The sequence below is a fragment of the Rhinatrema bivittatum genome, chromosome 10, assembly GCF_901001135.1.
Source record: "Rhinatrema bivittatum chromosome 10, aRhiBiv1.1, whole genome shotgun sequence".
Taxonomy (NCBI): Eukaryota; Metazoa; Chordata; class Amphibia; order Gymnophiona; family Rhinatrematidae; genus Rhinatrema; species Rhinatrema bivittatum.
Window position 1 is genome coordinate 122175419 of NC_042624.1, and position 25359 is coordinate 122200777.

The window sequence follows — 25359 nt, forward strand, 5'->3', positions numbered from 1 at the left end:
GTACACAGCAGCATGATGTAGGAGGGTGATATGGTAAGGTGTTTGGTGTACACAGCAGCATGATATGGGAGGGTGATATGGTAAGGTGTTTGGTGTACACAACAGCATGATGTAGGAGGGTGATATGGTAAGGTGTTTGGTGTACATAGATGTAGGAGGGTGATATGGTAAGGTGTTTGGTGTGCATAGCAGCATGATGTAGGAGGGTGATATGGTAAGGTGTTTGGTGTACACAGCATCATGATGTAGGAGGGTGATATGGTAAGGTGTTTGGTGTACACAGCAGCATGATGTAGGAGGGTGATATGGTAAGGTGTTTGGTGTACACAGCAGCATGATATGGGAGGGTGCTGTGGTAAGGTGTTTGGTGTACACACCATCATGGTATGGGAGGGTGATATGGTAAGGTGTTTGGTGTACACAGCAGCATGATATGGGAGGGTGATATGGTAAGGTGTTTGGTGTACACAGCATCATGATGTAGGAGGGTGATATGGTAAGGTGTTTGGTGTACACAGCAGCATGATGTAGGAGGGTGATATGGTAAGGTGTTTGGTGTACACAGCAGCATGATGTAGGAGGGTGATATGGTAAGGTGTTTGGTGTACACAGCAGCATGATGTAGGAGGGTGATATGGTAAGGTGTTTGGTGTGCACAGCAGCATGATGTAGGAGGGTGCTATGGTAAGGTGTTTGGTGTACAGAGCAGCATGATGTAGGAGGATGATATGGTAAGGTGTTTGGTGTACACAGCAGCATGGTATGGGAGGGTGATATGGTAAGGTGTTTGGTGTACACAGCAGCATGGTATGGGAGGGTGATATGGTAAGGTGTTTGGTGTACACAGCATCATGATGTAGGAGGGTGATATGGTAAGGTGTTTGGTGTACACAGCATCATGATGTAGGAGGATGATATGGTAAGGTGTTTGGTGTACACAGCAGCATGATATGGGAGGGTGATATGGTAAGGTGTTTGGTGTGCACAGCAGCGTGATGTAGGAGGGTGATATGGTAAGGTGTTTGGTGTGCACAGCAGCATGATGTAGGAGGGTGATATGGTAAGGGTGTTTGGTGTACACAGCAGCATGGTATGGGAGGGTGATATGGTAAGGGTGTTTGGTGTACACAGCAGCATGGTATGGGAGGGTGATACCCTGTTGGCGGGGCTATAGGAAAGCTAACAGTATAGCACAGTGATTAGGGATTAGGAATTATTTGATTCCTGGCCTCCCAGAAGCCTGAAAAACCCGGCACCTCAAACAACCAGTCCACTCTGCAAATTAATATTTACATTACATAAAATGCCTTTAAGATTATTTATTTAATAAAATATGTATTTCCAACGTCTTAGTCCTGAAGCCATAAATATATTCTCTGAGTACATAAGTGCAGTTCTGGAGATTGATCTCGGGGAGCAGAACTGTGCTCTTTCTACAGTGGAGAAGATTTAAGCAGGTGCCCAGGACTTATTCACTCAGCGCAGTCCTACCAGGGAGGGGTCTGAGGCCCTCTCCAGGTCTCTGGGGTCAGGAGGGTGGTGGAGTCCTGGAGAGGGAGGGGCAAAGTGCTTTATCATTCTTTCGAGGAATGCAAAATTTAAACACCGTTGCAGGCAACGAGCTCCTTGCCCTTCCCATTCGGGGACGCGGCCTGTCCAGCAATCTGACGAGCCGAGAATCCATCAGTGCGCCGTACTTCACGTCCTCTCTCAGGATTTCTGCTTCCTCGTTCCGTTTTCCCGCCGCAGTGACGGTCTTTGGGCTGTGGCCCATGTGGCTCCCAAAAACTGCTCGGTCATTTGCAGTCCCATCCGCCAGTGTGCCAGCGCCTGCCCGGACGGGTGGAACGGGCTCTGCGCTGGCAAACTACCGTATTCCGCGCTTCCTCGGCGAGGGTCGGCCCTCAGTCCTCGCAGTGGTCCGAGTCATCCAGCTCCAGTCCCGGAACCAGGTTGTAGTAGTCCGTGGCCTGGTTCATGTAGAGCTTTTCTCGATCCGCCGAATCCTTCAGGACCTCCGTGACACTCACCGTCTCAGCTTCGGCCTCGCTTCCTGCTGCCCCTTCCTCTTCCACGGCCGGCCTCTCCCCGGCCTCCTCCTTGCCCGCGTCTCCCTCGCCGGCGAGCAGGGAATGCACGGAAGCCCCCAGCTTGACCTCCACCTCCTCATAGAGGTCCGGGCTGCTCCCCAGGAGCACTGTGGAGGGCCTCAGCAGCACCAGGTTCTTCTCCCTCTGGGCAGGGACGGAAAGCTCGCAGGGGACGTAGCCGTGGTGCTCCACCAGCGCCCGGGTCCCGTTCCTCTCCACCGTTGCCAGGTGGCACTCCTGCCTGCTCACGGGGAAGCTGCTTTTCCTCCTCTGGCAGCAGCAGCACCAGCAGGCCAGGCCCAGAGCCGCCAGGACAGGGAGGCTGATGAAGAGGGCCGTCAGGCGGTGGGACTGGCAGACGTCGTGCCGCTGGACGCTGCGGATGTTGGTGCCACGCACGTTCCCTGGGCTGCTGCAGGTGAAGGAGCCGAACAGCTCAGCGCTCTGGTTCGCGGGGAAGTGGATTTTTAGTCTGTTGTAGAAGGAGCAGGTACAGTCCAGGCTGTTGTTGGAAACCCCAAGGACGACGAGGGAGGGCTTGAAGATGCCAGAAGGAAGGGACGTGACCTTATTGAAGTCCAGGTAGACCTCTTGTATCTGGTCGGAGGCTTGCAGGAAGGTTTCGGGAAGCTCGCTCAGCTGGTTCTCCTCCAAGTGAAGGACCTTTAAAGCGGGGGCATCTCCCAGGAACTCAGCCGGGAGCCGCTTCAGCAGATTGCGATCCAGGTGGAGCACCTCGAGCAGGCTGGGGTCCCCGGCAGCGTTGGCAATGTCCGTGATCTGGCAGTCAGAAAGATGGACTTCCTTCAGCCCCTTCACGCCGCTGAAGATGCTCCAATCCAGGGAAGCAATGGAGGAGCCGGTAAAGTTCAGGCAGCACACGTCGTCGTGGTCGGGGGCTCGGGCAGCCAGAAACCCTCTGAAGTCTGCTGCCAAGCTGCAGCCGCAGGCCTGTCCTTCAGATCCAACAGCAAGACGCAGCCGGTACAGGAAGAGGCAGCAGCAGAGGAGGGCGCGGTGGCAGTCACCTGCAATCAAGAGAAGGAGAAAGAGCAGGTCAGGAAATCAGTCATCGGCCCATGTTTCCTGGGGCTGCATTAAGGATTGGGGACCCCCTTCTGGGCCAGCGGAGGACGCGTCTCATTCACCGCTCAGTGGGAAGTGAGAGCCAGAGTCTGTCCCAGCCAAGGAGCTCGGGACACTTATAGAAAGAGGGGGAAAAGCCGGCCAGCTGCAAATAAAACTCCAGGGGCTGCAGCTCGGGAGAGGCCAGCGTTACTGGAGCAGCAGGAGAAAGCCACAGGGCCAAAATATACAATTATAGAAAAGAGAAAGATGAAATGTGGGCCTGGCGAGAGCTGCACAGTGCCACGGAGGAAGCGCACCACGCTGGGGCCACGCAGTGCCACGGAGGAAGCGCACCACGCTGGGGCCACCCAGTGCCACGGAGGAAGCGCACCACGCTGGGGCCACCCAGTGCCACGGAGGAAGCGCACCACGCTGGGGCCACGCAGTGCCACGGAGGAAGCGCACCACGCTGGGGCCACCCAGTGCCACAGAGGAAGCGCACCACGCTGGGGCCACCCAGTGCCCGGAGGAAGCACACCACGCTAGGGCCACGGAAGGCAAAACAGGCAAGTGAGCTGAGGTCTTAGGCCATGAATAAGAGCTGAGGAAATGCTGAAACCCCAGGCCTGGAGAAAGCTCTGGGGGACCCAGAAACAGATAAGGGTGGTCAGGCTCGTCTCGTCTCCCCAGTGTCCCCCCTCGCCTCTGCACTCACAGCAGGGCTTTCCTGAATTCTCTCACGCTGTCTCCACCGCCTCCACTGGGAGCCCGTTCCAGGCACCCTCCATCCCTCTCTGAAGAGTCCACCCACTCTGAAGCTCCTGAAAATATACAGGCAGGCGGCGGAGTCCCCGCTCTGCCACTAATGTCATTCCTGGGAAACAGGTTTGCTTCTAATGAATTACTGACACCGTTGAGGCATTGCACTGTCTGTGTCACAGCTTCCTCTAGGGTACACATATTTAGGTGCTTAACTGGAGGAGTGGCCTAGTGGTTAGAGCAACAGGCTGAGGGCTAGGGAAGCCAGAGTTCAAATCCCACCACTGCTCCTTGTGAGCGTGGGCAGGTTACGTCCCCCTCCACTGCCTCAGGCACAAGCTAAGAGCTTCACGTGCAAAGCCGCGTTAGGCTGTTTGCTGTGCAGGGAATGTCCTAATGCACAGATAACAAATGCCAGGAGTCATTATGACCCTAATGCATGCAAATCAAATAATATGACTTGTCTCCAACTTCCCAAGCTGTGTTACTGAATGGAAGTGAGCTGATCGGCCCCCAGTGACCTCCTCCCCTCTGACACATGAGGTAGCAAAAGTAAATGTTTTAATGTAAGTCCCTACCCCCAAATCTTTCCTTTTCTAACAAAAACAGGCCCCCCCGCCCCCGAGGAGGCTGGACCCCAGCTAAGCTCCGGACCAGGTGATGGCCATTTTCCAAAAAGGTAGCAGCTCCCCGGGGGCCACAACACTGCCTAACAAGCAGGACATTTACCCTTCTATTAATTGATCTATTTGTTGAGTTTTATGTACCCTCATTCGGTAAAGCCACCATAACGGTTTACAAAATTTAAATTGTAACTCCTAACAATCACCTTGGACCGTGTTCTGTTTGTAAGACTTTCACAAACATTTCCTTGCTAACTGGCTTTTGACACAGCTTTAGAAATATCGACTACCTCAGTCTGCTTGAGGCAGAAAAAGACCAACTCACCCACTCATTCCTGCTAAGGATATCTCCCAGCTGCCGGCCACACAGTGCGACCACCTGCAAGATTTCTCCCTATCCAGGACACTCTGTTCTGACTCCCTATCCAGGACACTCTGTTCTGACTCCCTTCATCATGGGAGGAAGAACCCACAAGGTTCCCAATTAGCTCCCTCCAGCACCCGCTTTTCCAAGGCATAACCAAAAAGCACCATCAATGTCCATACAGCCAGGAATACTGGCAAGGCCACTGCCAGAACACCCGGCTTCCTGGTAGCCCGGCAGACAGATCCACTACGTGAGCGCCTGCGTTTCCTCTAGGACTTCTAGTTATTACAGACCCTGCAGCCTGCCAGACAGATCCACTACGTGAGCACCTGCGTTTCCTCTAGGACTTCTAGTTATTACAGAGCCTGCAGCCTGCCAGACAGACCCGGCCACGTGAGAGCCTGCGTTTCCACCAGGACTTCCAGTTATTACAGAGCCTGCAGCCTGCCAGACAGACCCGGCTACGTGAGCGCCTGCGTTTCCACCAGGACTTCTAGTTATTACAGAGCCTGCAGCCTGCCAGACAGACCCGGCCACGTGAGCGCCTGCGTTTCCTCTAGGACTTCTAGTTATTACAGAGCCTGCAGCCTGCCAGACAGACCCGGCCACGTGAGAGCCTGCGTTTCCACCAGGACTTCCAGTTATTACAGAGCCTGCAGCCTGCCAGACAGACCCGGCTACGTGAGAGCCTGCGTTTCCACTAGGACTTCTAGTTATTACAGAGCCTGCAGCCTGCCAGACAGACCCGGCCACGTGAGCGCCTGCGTTTCCACCAGGACTTCTAGTTATTACAGAGCCTGCCAGACAGACCCGACTACGTGAGCGCCTGCGTTTCCACCAGGACTTCTAGTTATTACAGAGCCTGCAGCCTGCCAGACAGACCCGGCCACGTGAGCGCCTGCGTTTCCACCAGGACTTCTAGTTATTACAGAGCCTGCAGCCTGCCAGACAGACCCGGCCACGTGAGCGCCTGCGTTTCCACCAGGACTTCTAGTTATTACAGAGCCTGCAGCCTGCCAGACAGACCCGGCCACGTGAGCGCCTGCGTTTCCTCTAGGACTTCTAGTTATTACAGAGCCTGCAGCCTGCCAGACAGACCCGGCCACGTGAGAGCCTGCGTTTCCACCAGGACTTCTAGTTATTACAGAGCCTGCCAGACAGACCCGACTACGTGAGCGCCTGCGTTTCCACCAGGACTTCTAGTTATTACAGAGCCTGCAGCCTGCCAGACAGACCCGGCCACGTGAGCGCCTGCGTTTCCACCAGGACTTCTAGTTATTACAGAGCCTGCAGCCTGCCAGACAGACCCGGCCACGTGAGTGCCTGCGTTTCCACCAGGACTTCTAGTTATTACAGAGCCTGCAGCCTGCCAGACAGACCCGGCCACGTGAGCGCCTGCGTTTCCACCAGGACTTCTAGTTATTACAGAGCCTGCAGCCTGCCAGACAGACCCGGCTACGTGAGCGCCTGCGTTTCCACCAGGACTTCTAGTTATTACAGAGCCTGCAGCCTGCCAGACAGACCCGGCTACGTGAGCGCCTGCGTTTCCACCAGGACTTCTGGTTATTACAGAACCTGCAGCCTACCAGACAGACCCGGCTACGTGAGAGCCTGCGTTCCCACCAGGACTTCTAGTTATTACAGAGCCTGCAGCCTGCCAGACAGACCCGGCTACGTGAGTGCCTGCGTTTCCACCAGGACTTCTAGTTATTACAGAACCTGCAGCCTGCCAGACAGACCCAGCTACGTGAGAGCCTGCGTTTCCTCTAGGACTTCTAGTTATTACAGAACCTGCAGCCTGCCAGACAGACCCAGCTACGTGAGAGCCTGCGTTTCCTCTAGGACTTCTAGTTATTACAGAACCTGCAGCCTGCCAGACAGACCCGGCTACGTGAGCGCCTGCGTTTCCACCAGGACTTCTGGTTATTACAGAACCTGCAGCCTGCCAGACAGACCCGGCTACGTGAGAGCCTGCGTTCCCACCAGGACTTCTAGTTATTACAGAGCCTGCAGCCTGCCAGACAGACCCAGCTACGTGAGAGCCTGCGTTTCCACCAGGACTTCCGGTTATTACAGAACCTGCAGCCTGCCAGACAGACCCAGCTACGTGAGAGCCTGCGTTTCCACCAGGACTTCTAGTTATTACACAACCTGCAGCCTGCCAGACAGACCCAGCTACGTGAGAGCCTGCGTTTCCTCTAGGACTTCTAGTTATTACAGAGCCTGCAGGCTGCCAGACAGACCCGGCTACGTGAGTGCCTGCGTTTCCACCAGGACTTCTGGTTATTACAGAGCCTGCAGCCTGCCAGACAGACCCGGCTACGTGAGTGCCTGCGTTTCCACCAGGACTTCTAGTTATTACAGAGCCTGCAGCCTGCCAGACAGACCCGGCCACGTGAGTGCCTGCGTTTCCACCAGGACTTCTGGTTATTACAGAGCCTGCAACCTGCCAGACAGACCCGGCTACGTGAGCGCCTGCGTTTCCCCTAAGACTTCTAGTTATTACAGAGCCTGCAGCCTGCCAGACAGACCCGGCTACGTGAGCGCCTGCGTATCCACCAGGACTTCTAGTTATTACAGAGCCTGCAGCCTGCCAGACAGACCCGGCCACGTGAGCGCCTGCGTTTCCACCAGGACTTCTAGTTATTACAGAACCCGCAGCCTGCCAGACAGACCCGGCTACGTGAGAGCCTGCGTTTCCACCAGGACTTCTGGTTATTACAGAGCCTGCAGCCTGCCAGACAGACCCAGCTACGTGAGTGCCTGCATTCTCACTAGGACTTCTAGTTATTACAGAGCCTGCAGCCTGCCAGACAGACCCGGCTACGTGAGTGCCTGCGTTTCCACCAGGACTTCTAGTTATTACAGAGCCTGCAGCCTGCCAGACAGACCCGGCTACGTGAGTGCCTGCATTCTCACTAGGACTTCTAGTTATTACAGAGCCTGCATCCTGCCAGACAGACCCGGCTACGTGAGTGCCTGCGTTTCCACCAGGACCTCTAGGTATTACAGAACCTGCAGCCTGCCAGACAGACCCGGCTACGTGAGAGCCTGCGTTTCCACCAGGACTTCTAGTTATTACAGAGCCTGCAGCCTGCCAGACAGACCCGGCTACGTGAGAGCCTGCGTTTCCTCTAGGACTTCTAGTTATTACAGAACCTGCAGCCTGCCAGACAGACCCGGCTACGTGAGTGCCTGCGTTTCCACCAGGACTTCTAGTTATTACAGAGCCTGCAGCCTGCCAGACAGACCCGGCTACGTGAGCGCCTGCGTTTCCACCAGGACTTCTAGGTATTACAGAACCTGCAGCCTGCCAGACAGACCCGGCTACGTGAGCGCCTGCGTTTCCTCTAGGACTTCTAGTTATTACAGAGCCTGCAGCCTGCCAGACAGACCCGGCTACGTGAGCGCCTGCGTTTCCACCAGGACTTCTAGTTATTACAGAGCCTGCAGCCTGCCAGACAGACCCGGCTACGTGAGCGCCTGCGTTTCCACCAGGACTTCTAGTTATTACAGAGCCTGCAGCCTGCCAGACAGACCCGGCTACGTGAGTGCCTGCGTTTAATTGGTGGGGAGTGTGAGAGTGGTGGTATCTGCTGTATTCGTGGCCCTTTTGTTTAATTGGTGGGGAGTGTGGGAGCGGTAGTCTCTGCTGTATTCGATGCCCTTTGTTTAATTGGTGGGGAGTGTGAGAGTGGTGGTCTCTGCTGTATTCGTGGCCCTTTGTTTAATTGGTGGGGAGTGTGAGAGTGCTGGTCTCTGCTGTATTCGTGGCCCTTTGTTTAATTGGTGGGGAATGTGAGAGTGGTGGTCTCTACTGTATTCGTGGCCCTTTGTTTAATTGGTGGGGAGTGTGAGAGTGGTGGTCTCTGCTGTATTCGTGGCCCTTTGTTTAATTGGTGGGGAGTGTGAGAGTGGTGGTCTCTGCTGTATTCGTGGCCCTTAGTTTAATTGGTGGGGAGTGTGGGAGTGGTGGTCTCTGCTGTATTCGATGCCCTTTGTTTAATTGGTGGGGAGTGTGAGAGTGGTGGTCACTGCTGTACTCATGGCCCTTTGTTTAATTGGTGGGGAGTGTGAGAGTGGTGGTCTCTGCTGTATTCGTGGCCCTTTGTTTAATTGGTGGGGAATGTGAGAGTGGTGGTCTCTGCTGTATTTGTGGCTCTTTGTTTAATTGGTGGGGAGTGTGAGAGTGGTGGGTCTCTGCTGTATTAATGGCCCTTTGTTTAATTGGTGGGGAGTGTGGGAGTGGTAGTCTCTGCTGTATTTGTGGCCCTTTGTTTAATTGGTGGTGAGTGTGAGAGTGGTGGTCTCTGCTGTATTCGTGGCCCTTTGTTTAACTGGTGGGGAGTGTGAGAGTGGTGGTCTCTGCTGTATTCGTGGCCCTTTGTTTAACTGGTGGGGAGTGTGAGAGTGGTGGGTCTCTGCTGTATTAATGGCCCTTTGTTTAATTGGTGGGGAGTGTGGGAGTGGTAGTCTCTGCTGTATTTGTGGCCCTTTGTTTAATTGGTGGGGAGTGTGAGAGTGGTGGGTCTCTGCTGTACTAATGGCCCTTTGTTTAATTGGTGGGGAGTGTGGGAGTGGTAGTCTCTGCTGTATTTGTGGCCCTTTGTTTAATTGGTGGGGAGTGGTAGTCTCTGCTGTATTTGTGGCCCTTTGTTTAATTGGTGGGGAGTGTGAGAGTGGTGGGTCTCTGCTGTATTAATGGCCCTTTGTTTAATTGGTGGGGAGTGTGGGAGTGGTAGTCTCTGCTGTATTTGTGGCCCTTTGTTTAATTGGTGGGGAGTGTGAGAGTGGTGGGTCTCTGCTGTATTTGTGGCCCTTTGTTTAATTGGTGGTGAGTGTGAGAGTGGTGGTCTCTGCTGTATTCGTGGCCCTTTGTTTAACTGGTGGGGAGTGTGAGAGTGGTGGTCTCTGCTGTATTCGTGGCCCTTTGTTTAACTGGTGGGGAGTGTGAGAGTGGTGGTCTCTGCTGTATTCGTGGCCCTTTGTTTAACTGGTGGGGAGTGTGAGAGTGGTGGGTCTCTGCTGTATTAATGGCCCTTTGTTTAATTGGTGGGGAGTGTGGGAGTGGTAGTCTCTGCTGTATTTGTGGCCCTTTGTTTAATTGGTGGGGAGTGTGAGAGTGGTGGGTCTCTGCTGTATTAATGGCCCTTTGTTTAATTGGTGGGGAGTGTGGGAGTGGTAGTCTCTGCTGTATTTGTGGCCCTTTGTTTAATTGGTGGGGAGTGTGAGAGTGGTGGGTCTCTGCTGTATTAATGGCCCTTTGTTTAATTGGTGGGGAGTGTGGGAGTGGTAGTCTCTGCTGTATTCGTGGCCCTTTGTTTAACTGGTGGGGAGTGTGAGAGTGGTGGTCTCTGCCTTATTAATGGCCCTTTGTTTAATTGGTGGGGAGTGTGAGAGTGGTGGTCTCTGCCTTATTAATGGCCCTTTGTTTAATTGGTGGGGAGTGTGGGAGTGGTAGTCTCTGCTGTATTTGTGGCCTGTTTAAGCAACGGGAGGTGTGGAAGTAGTGGTCTGCACTGGTTTCGTGGCCCATCATTTAAGTGCTGCATTGAAAATGCCAGAGCTTTGCTACATCTCTTTCCTATTTGAAGTTCAGTTTCCTCTCAGTCACCAGAACAACAGATGATGTCAGAGGAAGCCCTTCGGGAGGCAGGAGCTTGGTTTCCATGTAAGTGCTCTGAGTTCAAACCCAAACAAAGCAAAGTGATGAGAGTGTGATAACCCTCTCGTGAACTTTCAAACTGAGCTTGGCCAATCTGAGGCTTCCTGCAGGCCTTGGAGTGCATGGCTGTGCTGGCATGTGGCTGGGGCTCTCTGGATGTGTCTAGACAAGATTTTGTAAGTCTCTGTGAGTGTGCTGAAGTTCCCGTTTGGATGACGGTGGATATAGCTGTCTCATTCTGTACACCTCCAGCTGTGGGTTTGCCTGCATGAGGGAGTGCTCTGAGCACACGGGGGTTCCTATGAGATTATGCGAGGGTGTGTACACATCCATACGTGTCTGGCATTGATTGTGATCACCTGAAGCAGAGGACATGGCCACCATCTCTCACCCTCTGTCTGTTTATACATTCCAAATGGGTCTTATTCCTAGGTATCCTTTCTTTTTGCCCATCAAATTTTTGTTTCTTATATTTTGCACAATTTTTTAGAAATTTCTTATTTTCTAAAACATCCATACTTTACTTCACTCTCTAGCTCTTCATAATTTATGTGCATCAGAGAAGAACCTTAAGGGGATTCTGATGAAGATCTGCTCTTCAGCTGTCTGTGCTGTATTCATGCTTTACCTGTATCAGTGTGACCCATGCATGGGGCTCTAATGAAGATCCGATCTTCAGCTGTCTGTGCTGTATTCATGCTTTACATGTATCAGTGTGATCCCTGCATGGGGCTCTGATGAAGATCTGCTCTTCAGCTGTCTGTGCTATATTCATGCTTTACATGTATCAGTGTGACCCCTGCATGGGGGTTCTGATGAAGATCTGCTCTTCAGCTGTCTGTGCTGTATTCATGCTTTACATGTATCAGTGTGACCCATGCATGGGGCTCTAATGAAGATCCGATCTTCAGCTGTCTGTGCTGTATTCATGCTTTACATGTATCAGTGTGATCCCTGCATGGGGCTCTGATGAAGATCTGCTCTTCAGCTGTCTGTGCTATATTCATGCTTTACATGTATCAGTGTGACCCCTGCATGGGGGGTTCTGATGAAGATCTGCTCTTCAGCTGTCTGTGCTGTATTCATGCTTTACATGTATCAGTGTGACCCCTGCATGGGGCTCTGATGAAGATCCTCTCTTCAGCTCTCTGTGCTGTATTCATACTTTACATGTATCAGTGTGATCCCTGCATGGGGCTCTGATGAAGATCTGCTCTTCAGCTGTCTGTGCTGTATTCATGCTTTACATGTATCAGTGTGACCCCTGCATGGGGCTCTGATGAAGATGCTCTCTTTAGCTCTCTGTGCTGTATTCGTGTTTTTCGTACATCACTATAATGCCTGTATCGGTTTCTGCTGAAGATTCATAGTGCAGAGGAAGGGTCTATGTCAGAGGGGATTTTAGAGCACTGAAGTCCGGAGGACTGCTCAGGAATAAAACAGAACTTGGAAGAGATGAGTTGGTGGAATAAGTGTGTTGTAGTGAGCTCTCAGTGATCTCTGCCCAGGGTCTGCTGCATCTCCTTTACAGGTAGGTTATTCACTGCCCTGTACACCCGGATATTCACAATAAATCTGCATACTATATATACAGCTCATGCATATTCCTTGGAGATATCCTGAAACTCTGACTGGCTGCAGGGTCCCAGGACAGGTTTGGGATATCCCCTTATATAGTAAGCGGAAGCAGGGAGAGAAATGGAGAGACAGTCATGGAGACTGGGGGGAGGGAAGAGAGGGGAGACACTGGCTGAAGGAGGAGTGCAGGAGAGTAAGTGTGAGGAAGAAAGCAGAGATGGGCCTGAAAGAAGAGGAAGTAGAAGTTGTTTGTTCTGTAATTTTGCAGTCGGTGCCAGAGAAGGCAGGAGGCAGGTTCTCTGCTGCTCCAAGTCTTCATGTCTGGACTCTTTTGACCAATTGAGGGAGGGGTGGGATATTTCACGATCACATGTTATTGCCTACTTACAAGCTCGACGCTACTGCTCCATTGTTCATGCGCGCGATCTCTCTCTTCTTCTTTTGACCAACGCGGAAGAGAGCTTTTTGGAAACAGCGGCGAAGTGCAACAAAATCACGACCTGGTCAAGTCACTTAGAAGAGCAGTTGCCTACTCCGCATATTCAGTGCTTAGCGTCGTTGTGGAGCGCGGATTTGGGGGAACTTATCCTTCCCAAGCACTTACGCCAGGCCTTTAAGGCGCCGTGTCGCACTTTTTCCCCGGGTACAAACTCCTTCCCAGAAGGGACACATCTCGTGTCCTGGGCGTCAGTGTGAGATTCGGGTCTCTCCTTGCCGTATGTTTATGGGATGTAGAAAGTTGCAGCTTTTTGGAGCAACGTGCAAGCTTTTCTGGAGCAGGGGGTAGTGAGCTGCCCGGTTCCTTGGTCGGGGACAGTCGTCTTTCTGGGCCTTTGGGGGGGGGATGGGTCTTCCTGAACTTTATGGCCAAAACGTCTTTTTGCTGTGCTGGAGGCTGGGAGAAGCCCCTTCATTGGCTGAGGGAAAGGTCTGAGGCAACAGCAGGCACAAACTGAAATGTTACGGAAAAGCAGAGGCTGCCTCGCTGCCAGGAAGGGCCATGGAGGGCATCGCTACGCATCTCCTGAGCCAGCGCCGGGATGGCCCAGCTCTCCTGCTTCTTCTTTTGCTGCTGCTTGTCTGAGTTCCTTGGCGTGACAGGGGGTGGGAATGCTCTGCTCTTTCGTGGGCTATGAATGTGGTGCAGTGGACGTGCCTGGCTGTGCAGCTGCATGTGGAGGGCTTCCTCTTCTATTTCTCTCTCTTTTAGAACATAAGAACCTGCCGTACTGGGTCAGACAGAGGGTCCATCAAGCCCAGCATCCTGTTTCCAACAGAGGCCAAACCAGGCCATAAGAACCTGGTAATTACCCAAATACTAAGGAGATCCCATGCTACTGATGCAATTAATAGCAGTGGCTATTCTCTAAGTAAACTTAATTAATAGCAGGTAATGGACTTCTCCTCCAAGAACTTATCCAATCCTTTTTTAAACCCAGCTATACTAACTGCACGAACCACATTCTCTGGCAACAAATTCCAGAGCTTTATTGTGCGTTGAGTAAAAAAGAACTTTCTCCGATTAGTTTTAAATGTGCCCCATGCTAACTTCATGGAGTGCCCCCTAGTCTTTCTACTATCCGAAAGAGTAAATAACAGATTCACATCTACCCGTTCTAGACCTCTCATGATTTTAAACACCTCTATCATATCCCCCCTCAGTCGTCTCTTCTCCAAGCTGAAAAGTCCTAACCTCTTTAGTCTTTCCTCATAGGGGAGCTGTTCCATCCCCTTTATCACTTTGGTTGCCCTTCTCTGTACCTTCTCCATCGCAATTATATCTTTTTTGAGATGTGGTGACCAGAATTGTACACAGTATTCAAGGTGTGGTCTCACCATGGAGCGATACAGAGGCATTATGACATTTTCCGTTTTATTCATCATTCCTTTTCTAATAATTCCCAACATTCTGTTTGCTTTTTTGACTGCCGCAGCACACTGAGCCGACGATTTCAATGTGTTATCCACTATGACGCCTAGATCTCTTTCTTGGGTTGTAGCACCTAATATGGAACCCAACATTGTGTAACTATAGCATGGGTTATTTTTCCCTATATGCATCACCTTGCACTTATCCACATTAAATTTCATCTGCCATTTGGATGCCCAATCTTCCAGTCTCACAAGGTCTTCCTGCAATTTATCACAATCTGCTTGTGATTTAACTACTCTGAACAATTTTGTGTCATCTGCAAATTTGATTATCTCACTCGTCGTATTTCTTTCCAGATCATTTATAAATATAATGAAAAGTAAGGGTCCCAATACAGATCCCTGAGGCACTCCACTGTCCCCTCCCTTCCACTTAACTTTCTGAAACCCAGTTGCACTAACTGCTGTAAGTCTGCTGTGTATTTTGGGAAACGCTGGGAGTCATGGGGCTGCTTGCATTGGGTTTTTCTTTACATGGAGGCTGTGCTAGAAGGTTATCTTGCTTGCATTGCTCACCTGTTACTGACTTGTTGCAGCCGAATGAATCTGAACTTCCTCTGACTGGATAAAGATGAAGTTAAAACTGGGTGAGTGGGAGGCGACAAAGGGGAGTGGGAAATGGAATTTTCTCTGAGGAGGGGGTTGTTACTAGCAGTGAGCCTCAGGGATCGCTCCTCGGACCCGTTCTTTTCAACATTTTTGTGAGCGACATAATGGAAGGATTGTCAGGGAAAGTTTGTCCTTTTGCCAATGATACCAAAACCTTTAACAGAGTGAACAACCAAGAAGGTGTACAAAACACAAGCAGGGATCTAGCAAAGCTCAAGGAATGGTCCACGGTCTGGCAGCTCAGATTTAATGCTAAAAAGTAAAGAGAGCTATGCAATTGGGTTGCAAGAACCCAAGGGAAAGGTTCAGTGTAGGGGATACAATTTTTCTATGCACGAAAGAGCGGGATCGGGGGTGATCAAAGCTGATGATCTTAAGGCGGCCAAACAGGTGGATAAAGCGAGGGTAAAAGCCAGAAAGCTGCTCGGCTGCACAGGGAGAGGAAGGGTCAGCAGAGAAAGGGAGGAGATATTGCCCCTGTGCAGGTCCCTGGTGAGACCTCACGTGGGATACTGAGTCCAGTTCTGGAGACCCCACCTTCAATAGGATATAAACAGGATGGAGTCGCTCCAGAGGGAGGCTGCTAACATGGGCAGTGGTCTTTGTTCTAAAGCATAGGGGGAGAGACTTAAAGATCTAAACATGGATACCCTGGAGGAAAGGTAAGAGATAGGGGAGATAGGATAGAGACATTCAGATATCTCCAAGGTGTCCATGCACAGGAGCAGGGCCTTTTTCAATGGTCATGGGATGAGGGTGAAAGGAGGCAGACTCAGGAGTAATCTTAGGAAATATTCCCTTACAGAGAGGGTGGGGGATGCATGGAACGGCCTCCCAGGGGAGGTGGAGGAGACAAGGACAGGATCTGAATTCTGGAAAGCCTGGGATAAGCGCAGGGGATCTCTAAGGAGGTGATGAGAATTATAATGCTACATTAATTGGATGGATAGGCAGACTGGATGGGCCCTCCGGTCTTTTTCTGCCATCCTGTTTCTGTGTTTCTATGTAAATTAATGAAGCACTGAGCAGTCTGCGCCCTGGAAGGCAAAGCAGGAAGGCTCAGTGGGCCTGGCCGGGATGAGATGGAGCCCGCTGTGCGCAGACGGAGAACGGGCCCGGGAAGGCAGCCTGCTAAGTGCTGCTGAAATCCTATGCCCAGGCCAGGCTGGGGCAGCCCCTGCCTTCCACTCATCTCTTAGCAAGCAGTGGATTCCCAGCTTTGAACTTTCATATTCTGCTTTAAAATCATTGACGCTTGATCACTACCACTTGCTCTGCATTTGTCTTGTTCTCTGCTTATAGAACAAAACTTGATCTGAAAAAAACAATTTCTGAATTCAAAATTAAATGCAAGAATTCTCTGTCGACTTCTTTTCTCTAAGGCCCAGCACATGTGTGTAACATGAAGACTGTCATTTACATATTGTACATCACTTACCTGGGAATGCACCCCCCAATCCTGACCTATACCCCTGCTATTCCAGGACTGAGACCCCCCGATACACAGCTCTGCCCATGCACCTCACTCCTGCCCTGCAGCACCCCCTGCTATTCCAGGACTGAGACCCTCACACACAGCTCTGCCCATGCACCTCCCTCCTGCCCTGCAGCACCCCCTGCTATTCCAGGACTGAGACCCTCACACAGCTCTGCCCATGCACCTCCCTCCTGCCCTGCAGCTCCCCCTGCTATTCCAGGACTGAGACCCTCACACACAGCTCTGCCCATGCACCTCACTCCTGCCCTGCAGCACCCCCTGCTATTCCAGGACTGAGACCCTCACACACAGCTCTGCCCATGCACCTCACTCCTGCCCTGCAGCACCCCCTGCTATTCCAGTACTGAGACCCTCACACACAGCTCTGCCCATGCACCTCCCTCCTGCCCTGCAGCGCCCCCTGCTATTCCAGTACTGAGACCCTCACACACAGCTCTGCCCATGCACCTCCCTCCTGCCCTGCCCTCCCCTGCTATTCCAGTACTGAGACCCCCCGATACACAGCTCTGCCCATGCACCTCACTCCTGCCCTGCAGCACCCCCTGCTATTCCAGTACTGAGACCCTCACACACAGCTCTGCCCATGCACCTCACTCCTGCCCTGCAGCACCCCCTGCTATTCCAGGACTGAGACCCTCACACACAGCTCTGCCCATGCACCTCACTCCTGCCCTGCAGCACCTCCTGCTATTCCAGTACTGAGACCCTCACACACAGCTCTGCCCATGCACCTCCCTCCTGCCCTGCAGCACCCCCTGCTATTCCAGTACTGAGACCCTCACACACAGCTCTGCCCATGCACCTCCCTCCTGCCCTGCAGCGCCCCCTGCTATTCCAGTACTGAGACCCTCACACACAGCTCTGCCCATGCACCTCCCTCCTGCCCTGCCCTCCCCTGCTATTCCAGTACTGAGACCCTCACACACAGCTCTGCACATGCACCTCCCTCCTGCCTTGCCCTCCCCTGCTATTCCAGTACTGAGACCCTCACACACAGCTCTGCCAATGCACCTCACTCCTGCCCTGCAGCACCCCCTGCTATTCCAGTACTGAGACCCTCACACACAGCTCTGCACATGCACCTCCCTCCTGCCCTGCAGCACCCCCTGCTATTCCAGGACTGAGACCCCACACACAGCTCTGCCCATGCACCTCCCTCCTGCCCTGCAGCACCCCCTGCTATTCCAGTACTGAGACCCTCACACACAGCTCTGCCCATGCACCTCACTCCTGCCCTGCAGCACCTCCTGCTATTCCAGTACTGAGACCCTCACACACAGCTCTGCCCATGCACCTCACTCCTGCCCTGCAGCACCCCCTGCTATTCCAGGACTGAGACCCCACACACAGCTCTGCCCATGCACCTCCCTCCTGCCCTGCAGCACCCCCTGCTATTCCAGGACTGAGACCCCACACACAGCTCTGCCCATGCACCTCACTCCTGCACTGCAGCACCCCCTGCTATTCCAGGACTGAGACCCCACACACAGCTCTGCCCATGCACCTCACTCCTGCCCTGCAGCACCCCCTGCTATTCCAGTACTGAGACCCTCACACACAGCTCTGCCCATGCACCTCCCTCCTACCCTGCAGCACCCCCTGCTATTCCAGTACTGAGACCCCACACACAGCTCTGCCCATGCACCTCCCTCCTGCCCTGCAGCACCCCCTGCTATTCCAGTACTGAGACCCTCACACACAGCTCTGCCCATGCACCTCCCTCCTCCCCTGCAGCACCCCCTGCTATTCCAGTACTGAGACCCTCACACACAGCTCTGCCCATGCACCTCCCTCCTGCCCTGCAGCACCCCCTGCTATTCCAGGACTGAGACCCCCACACACAGCTCTGCCCATGCACCTCCCTCCTGCCCTGCAGCACCCCCTTCTATTCCAGGACTGAGACCCCACACACAGCTCTGCCCATGCACCTCCCTCCTGCCCTGCAGCACCTCCTGCTATTCCAGTACTGAGACCCTCACACACAGCTCTGCCCATGCACCTCACTCCTGCCCTGCAGCACCCCCTGCTATTCCAGTACTGAGACCCTCACACACAGCTCTGCCCATGCACCTCACTCCTGCCCTGCAGCACCCCCTGCTATTCCAGTACTGAGACCCTCGCACACAGCTCTGCCCATGCACCTCACTCCTGCCCTGCAGCACCTCCTGCTATTCCAGTACTGAGTCCCTCACACACAGCTCTGCCCATGCACCTCCCTCCTGCCCTGCAGCACCCCCTGCTATTCCAGGACTGAGACCCCACACACAGGTCGGCCCATGCACCTCCCTCCTGCCCTGCAGCACCCCCTGCTATTCCAGGACTGAGACCCCACACACAGGTCGGCCCATGCACCTCCCTCCTGCCCTGCAGCACCCCCTGCTATTCCAGGACTGAGACCCTCACACACAGCTCTGCCCATGCACCTCACTCCTGCCCTGCAGCACCCCCTGCTATTCCAGGACTGAGACCCCACACACAGCTCTGCCCATGCACCTCACTCCTGCCCTGCCCTCACCCCTGCTATTCCAGGACTGAGACCCCACACACAGCTCTGCCCATGCACCTCCCTCCTGCCCTGCAGCACCCCCTGCTATTCCAGTACTGAGACCCTCACACACAGCTCTGCCCATGCACCTCACTCCTGCCCTGCAGCACCCCCTGCTATTCCAGGACTGAGACCCCACACACAGCTCTGCCCATGCACCTCACTCCTGCCCTGCAGCACCCCCTGCTATTCCAGGACTGAGACCCCACACACAGGTCGGCCCATGCACCTCACTCCTGCCCTGCAGCACCCCCTGCTATTCCAGTACTGAGACCCTCACACACAGCTCTGCCCATGCACCTCCCTCCTGCCCTGCAGCTCCCCCTGCTATTCCAGTACTGAGACCCCACACACAGCTCTGCCCATGCACCTCCCTCCTGCCCTGCAGCACCTCCTGCTATTCCAGTACTGAGACCCCACACACAGCTCTGCCCATGCACCTCACTCCTGCCCTGCAGCACCCCCTGCTATTCCAGTACTGAGACCCTCACACACAGCTCTGCCCATGCACCTCACTCCTGCCCTGCCCTCACCCCCTGCTATTCCAGTACTGAGACCCCACTCACAGCTCTGCCCATGCACCCCACTCCTGCCCTGCAGCACCCCCTGCTATTCCAGGACTGAGACCCTCACACACAGCTCTGCCCATGCACCTCCCTCCTGCCCTGCAGCTCCCCCTGCTATTCCAGGACTGAGACCCCACACACAGCTCTGCCCATGCACCTCCCTCCTGCCCTGCAGCACCCCCTGCTATTCCAGGACTGAGACCCCACACACAGCTCTGCCCATGCACCTCCCTCCTGCCCTGCAGCACCCCCTGCTATTCCAGTACTGAGACCCTCACACACAGCTCTGCCCATGCACCTCCCTCCTGCCCTGCAGCACCTCCTGCTATTCCAGTACTGAGACCCTCACACACAGCTCTGCCCATGCACCTCACTCCTGCCCTGCAGCACCCCCCTGCTATTCCAGTACTGAGGACCCTCACCACACAGCTCTGCCCATGCACCTCCCTCCTGCCCTGCAGCACCCCCTGCTATTCCAGGACTGAGACCCCACACACAGCTCTGCCCATGCACCTCCCTCCTGCCCTGCAGCTCCCCCTGCTATTCCAGGACTGAGACCCTCACACACAGCTCTGCCCATGCACCTCACTTCTGCCTTGTAACACCCCTTGCTGCTCTGGTGCTGTGAGGAATGGAAGCTCAGTGTGAAAAGGTCACAGCGTGGCTGGAGCTGAGTGCATGGAGCTGGAAGAAAGTTTGCCAGAAAATGGTGAAAATACTTGAAAGAAGTAAGCCTTAGTCCAGAAATTGTGCCTGGAACTGGAGCAAACGCCTTGAAAGAGACAAAAGCAGCAAAGCAAAGACAGGAAGCTGTGCTGGTAAGCAGAGCAAATATCCAGAAAGAATCGGAAGGACAAAACCCAGGACAGAAAACTGCACGTAAACCTTGATTTTCTGACCTGTTCAGGCAACAGAATCAGCCTAGAAAACAGCAAAATAGAGCAAGATCTGTGGTGAGACTCCCCCTGTGTGGGACAGAGAATCTGTGGGGAAAGGTTTATTAAAGAAAAGCTTCACGTTTCCCCCCCAGCGTGGGAAGGCTTTGCTCCGTACCTCAGGGAGCTCTCAGTCTGCTGTGGCATTCGGAGCTGGGAGTCCCTTTCTGGGGTGAAAAGGTGAAGGGCAGCCCAGAGGGGAAGATTTCACAGGACACAGTGAGAACGGTGAATGTGCACGTTAACCCCGAGGACCCTGGGGCCTGCGAGGAGCGCACCTGGCTGCAGAGGCAGAGCCTCGGCCTGCGCTGGCCTGCAGGCTGGAAACCAGGGGGTGGTCTCCTGCCGCATACGGCACCTGCCTCTCTCCCTTCATGACTGGAAGGGAGAGAGGCTCCTGTTTCTGCCCTGCGCAGATTAAAAAATGCTTTAAATGTGGCTCTCCAGAGCTTTTTAGCTCCTCTTGCAGATATGTAAAGTGTGGGAGATGTGCACAGACCACACCAGTGCTGAGTGCACCCAGTGAGTGATATGAGGCCTGTGCGGGGTGGACGGCCGCGTGTACGTGCACTGTCCCCAGGCAGATCACAACTGCCCCCTCACACCGAATGACCCCCAGGAGGAAGTCCCTGATGAGAGGCTGGGACCCCAGCCAGAGCAGGAAGCCAAACGGAGCAGGAGGACGCGGAGGCTCAGCCTGTGGAAGAGGCCGCTGCAGTGCCTGATACATGGGAGCAGGAGAGGGGGCGATGGCCGCTGCAGTGCCTGATACATGGGAGCAGGAGAGGGGGCGATGGCCGCTGCAGTGCCTGATACATGGGAGCAGGAGAGGGGGCGATGGCCGCTGCAGTGCCTGATACATGGGAGCAGGAGAGGGGGCGATGGCCGCTGCAGTGCCTGATACATGGGAGCAGGAGAGGGGGCGATGGCCGCTGCAGTGCCTGATACATGGGAGCAGGAGAGGGGGCGATGGCCGCTGCAGTGCCTGATACATGGGAGCAGGAGAGGGGGCGATGGCCGCTGCAGTGCCTGATACATGGGAGCAGGAGAGGGGGCGATGGCCGCTGCAGTGCCTGATACATGGGAGCAGGAGAGGGGGCGATGGCCGCTGCAGTGCCTGATACATGGGAGCAGGAGAGGGGGCGATGGCCGCTGCAGTGCCTGATACATGGGAGCAGGAGAGGGGGCGATGGCCGCTGCAGTGCCTGATACATGGGAGCAGGAGAGGGGGGCGATGGCCGCTGCAGTGCCTGATACATGGGAGCAGGAGGGGGGGCGATGGCCGCTGCAGTGCCTGATACATGGGAGCAGGAGAGGGGGCGATGGCCGCTGCAGTGCCTGATACATGGGAGCAGGAGAGGGGGCGATGGCCGCTGCAGTGCCTGATACATGGGAGCAGGAGAGGGGGCGATGGCCGCTGCAGTGCCTGATACATGGAAGCAGGAGAGGGGGCGATGGCCGCTGCAGTGCCTGATACATGGGAGCAGGAGAGGGGGCGATGGCCGCTGCAGTGCCTGATACATGGGAGCAGGAGAGGGGGCGATGGCCGCTGCAGTGCCTGATACATGGGAGCAGGAGGGGGGGGCGATGGCCGCTGCAGTGCCTGAGACATGGGAGCAGGAGAGGGGGCGATGGCCGCTGCAGTGCCTGATACATGGGAGCAGGAGAGGGGGCGATGGCCACTGCAGTGCCTGATACATGGGAGCAGGAGAGGGGGCGATGGCCGCTGCAGTGCCTGATACATGGGAGCAGGAGAGGGGGCGATGGCCGCTGCAGTGCCTGATACATGGGAGCAGGAGAGGGGGCGATGGCCGCTGCAGTGCCTGATACATGGGAGCAGGAGAGGGGGCGATGGCCGCTGCAGTGCCTGATACATGGGAGCAGGAGAGGAGGGTCCTGGGGCCGGACGGAGGCGACTCAGAGGGGGCAATGGCAGCAGAAACCTCCCAGTGCACTGATGCAGGTGGAAAAAGAAACTCCCAAGATATAACAGAGCGTGAAACCCCGAGACAGTGCAGCCTGGTACCTCCTGGGGCGATACTGCAATTCCTTAGGACAGCCAAAGGGTGCGGAGGAACACGGTCTGTTTGCCAAAAAACCCAGGGGGATTAAACATGGGAAACCCTGCGCTGTTCTGTGCTGTTGGATGTTTTCTTCGCTTTGAAGCAATGCCTGAGTCTTGGGCTCTGTCCATGGCGGTGCATCCTCTCTAGAAGGGTCAGGCCACTAATCCCAGCGTGGACAGGAGGATACAGGACAGCGTCCAGGGCCGCTGCCCGCCCCGTGTTCAGGCTCTCGGGAGATCCTGGCATTTCTCGGTACATGAAGTGCCCTCCCTTGCCAGGACAGATCTCCCACTCAGGAGGTCATTTTCCAATGACCTTGCCTTGCCGCAGGGCCCTCCAGGGCATTACTCTGAGACCCTTCATAAGCTGGGAGGCTGCAGGTCACCACCCCCCGTGTGGCACTTCCTGTGGCTCTCGGTACCAGGGCGACTCAGGGTCCGTGCTAGGGTTCACGTGGGCAGCGACTGCCCCCATCCTACCAGTGCAGCACCTGCTGGTCAGCTGCCCTTTCACTGAGGCAGTGAGGGCAGAGGCCACACAAGAGTTAGCTATCCCCTCACATAGCGCGTATCTGGACAGGATCCACGGGATCGGGGCTCCTCACCACGGTTATAAAGCACAAAATATTAAGGAACATTCACAGCCCGATTCCCTCACGAGCAGAGTCCGGGAAGCCAGGGACAGAGAGAGAGAGCATTCCCAGGCTAAGAAAGGCCCACGGGTCCTGCACTAATCCTTTCCCAATGCTTGATCGCTGTTCCTCTGTAAATACAAATAAAACGGAGCCTGCGGGTTCCTGCTCCATCAGCCGAGGACGGTGGAACAATCCGGGCGCTGTTCCTTTAAGGGCACTCACTCTGAGTCCCTGCAAAAGTGGAGAAATGGCTCCTGGTCTCCCGGGCTACCAGATAAACAGCACTGATAATGCCTCCTTCACTTCAAAAATAGCCCTGGAAGGGCAGCGCCCTACTTCCCCTGCCAAACACAATGGGCCGAGGCCCGCGCCAGGGTCTCTGCTCCCAGGCTCCCTCCGTCCCAGGCCACAGGCGCAGTGACCCCCTCCCCCCCCCCTCCATGAGCCGCGCTGCAGCCCAGACCCCCCCCCCCTCGCATAAAACCTCAGCAGCACAGGTCCCATCACTTTCACGCAAACACGCGCGTTTCATCAACAAATCTTATTCCGCGGGGACCACGGCCGACGCTGGCGCTGTAATTTCATTTCCCATCCCGGGGTTAGGATGCTGAGGGTGGGATCTGATCTCACGTCCCGGGGTCAGGAAGCGCTGCCGGTAGATCTGATCACAATCCCCCGCCCCCCTCCCGGGGCTGTGGGGTAGTGGGGGACATCGGAGTTCACGTCCCGGGGTCAGGAAGCGCTGGTGGTCAGATCTGATCAGACTTTCCCTGGAGTTAGGGGGCACTGGTGGTGGGATCTGATCTCACATCCCGGGGTCAGGAAGCGCTGCCGGTAGATCTGATCACAATCTCTCCCCCTCCCGGGGCTGTGGGGTAGTGGGGGGGTCAGATCTCACTGTCCCGGGGTCAGGAAGCGCTGGTGGTCAGATCTGATCAGACTTTCCCTGGAGTTAGGGGGCACTGGTGGTGGGATCTGATCTCACATCCCGGGGTCAGGAAGCGCTGCCGGTAGATCTGATCACAATCTCTCCCCCTCCCGGGGCTGTGGGGTAGTGGGGGGGTCAGATCTCACTGTCCCGGGGTCAGGAAGCGCTGGTGGTCAGATCTGATCAGACTTTCCCTGGAGTTAGGGGGCACTGGTGGTGGGATCTGATCTCACGTCCCGGGGTCAGGAAGCGCTGCCGGTAGATCTGATCACAATTCCCCGCCCCCCTCCCAGGGCTGTGGGGGTGGGGGGGGGGGGGGTCAGAGCTCACTGTCCCGGGGTCAGGAAGCGCTGGTGGTCAGATCTGATCAGACTTTCCCTGGAGTTAGGGGGCACTGGTGGTGGGATCTGATCTCACATCCCGGGGTTAGGGGATGGTATTAAATACAGGATCACATTTTCCCTCGGGGTAGGCGGATCCCATGTATCTGATTAGCAGCGCCGGGCCCCGCTGGGGGTCTCGGTCCCTTCCCGAGGTCACAGGGTGCTCTGCCCTTACCTGGCTCTGGGCTGTTCTTCCTCCCCAGCCTCCTCCTCCTCCTCCTCGGTAGAATCAGCTCCAGGTCCCGGGAGTCTCTCATTTCTCGCTTCCTAAGTGCACGTGAAAGCCCTCTCCCCGCCTCTCCGTGAGCAGTCCTCCCTTTCGTCTTCCTCCCTCCCTGTTTTGCCTCTCCCTGCCTGTCCTGTCCCTCTGTAACTAACCGTGCCCTCTTCCTCTCTCTCTCTTCCTGCTCTCCCCACCGCTCAGGGGTGTGACTGCTGGTGCAGGAGGAGGAATGTGGAAGTGCAGCTCCTCCTGTGCCGAGAGTGCGAGAGACACCTGGAGAGATCCCCCCCCCCCCCACTCCCCCAGACAAGACCGAGTGCTGAGTGCAGGCTGCAAGCAGATCCTCTCCTCCTCTCTCACCCCAGCACCTCTCCCCTACTCCCCCAGACAAGACCGAGTGCTGAGTGCAGGCTGCAAGCAGATCCTCTCCTCCTCTCTCACCCCAGGACCTCCCCCCCACTCCCCCAGACAAGACCGAGAGCTCAGTGCAGGCTGCAAGCAGATCCTCTCCTCCTCTCTCACCCCAGAACCTCTCCCCTACTCCCCCAGACAAGACCGAGTGCTGAGTGCAGGCTGCAAGCAGATCCTCTCCTCCTCTCTCACCCCAGCACCTCCCCCCCCACTCCCCCAGACAAGACCAAGTGCTGAGTGCAGGCTGCAAGCAGATCCTCTCCTCCTCTCTCACCCCAGCACCTCTCCCCCACTCCCCCAGACAAGACCGAGCAGATCCTCTCCTCCTCTCTCACCCCAGCACCTCTCCCCTACTCCCCCAGACAAGACCGAGTGCTGAGTGCAGGCTGCAAGCAGATCCTCTCCTCCTCTCTCACCCCAGGACCTCCCCCCCACTCCCCCAGACAAGACAGAGAGCTCAGTGCAGGCTGCAAGCAGAT

General features: G+C 55.1%; 1 protein-coding gene across 1 annotated transcript; it reads right to left on the minus strand.

The window, feature by feature from the left end:
• Window positions 1-1310: 1310 nt before the first annotated feature.
• Window positions 1311-24678, minus strand: LOC115100358. The gene is made up of 2 exons (XM_029618775.1): window positions 24422-24678; window positions 1311-3118 (listed from the first exon to the last, which is right to left on the minus strand). Exons 1-2 carry the CDS (start codon window positions 24501-24503, stop codon window positions 1905-1907), a joined length of 1296 nt encoding a protein of 431 aa, XP_029474635.1. The 5' UTR covers window positions 24504-24678; the 3' UTR covers window positions 1311-1904.
• Between the last annotated feature and the right edge of the window lie 681 nt (window positions 24679-25359).

Bases quoted from the DNA above. Each gene is read 5' to 3' on its own strand.
- LOC115100358 (XM_029618775.1), bottom strand. From the start codon at position 24,503: ATGAGAGACTCCCGGGACCTGGAGCTGATTCTACCGAGGAGGAGGAGG. The intron at 3,119-24,421 runs GTAAGGGCAGAG...TCTTGATTGCAG, and splicing joins GAAGAACAGCCCAGAGCCAG to GTGACTGCCACCGCGCCCTC.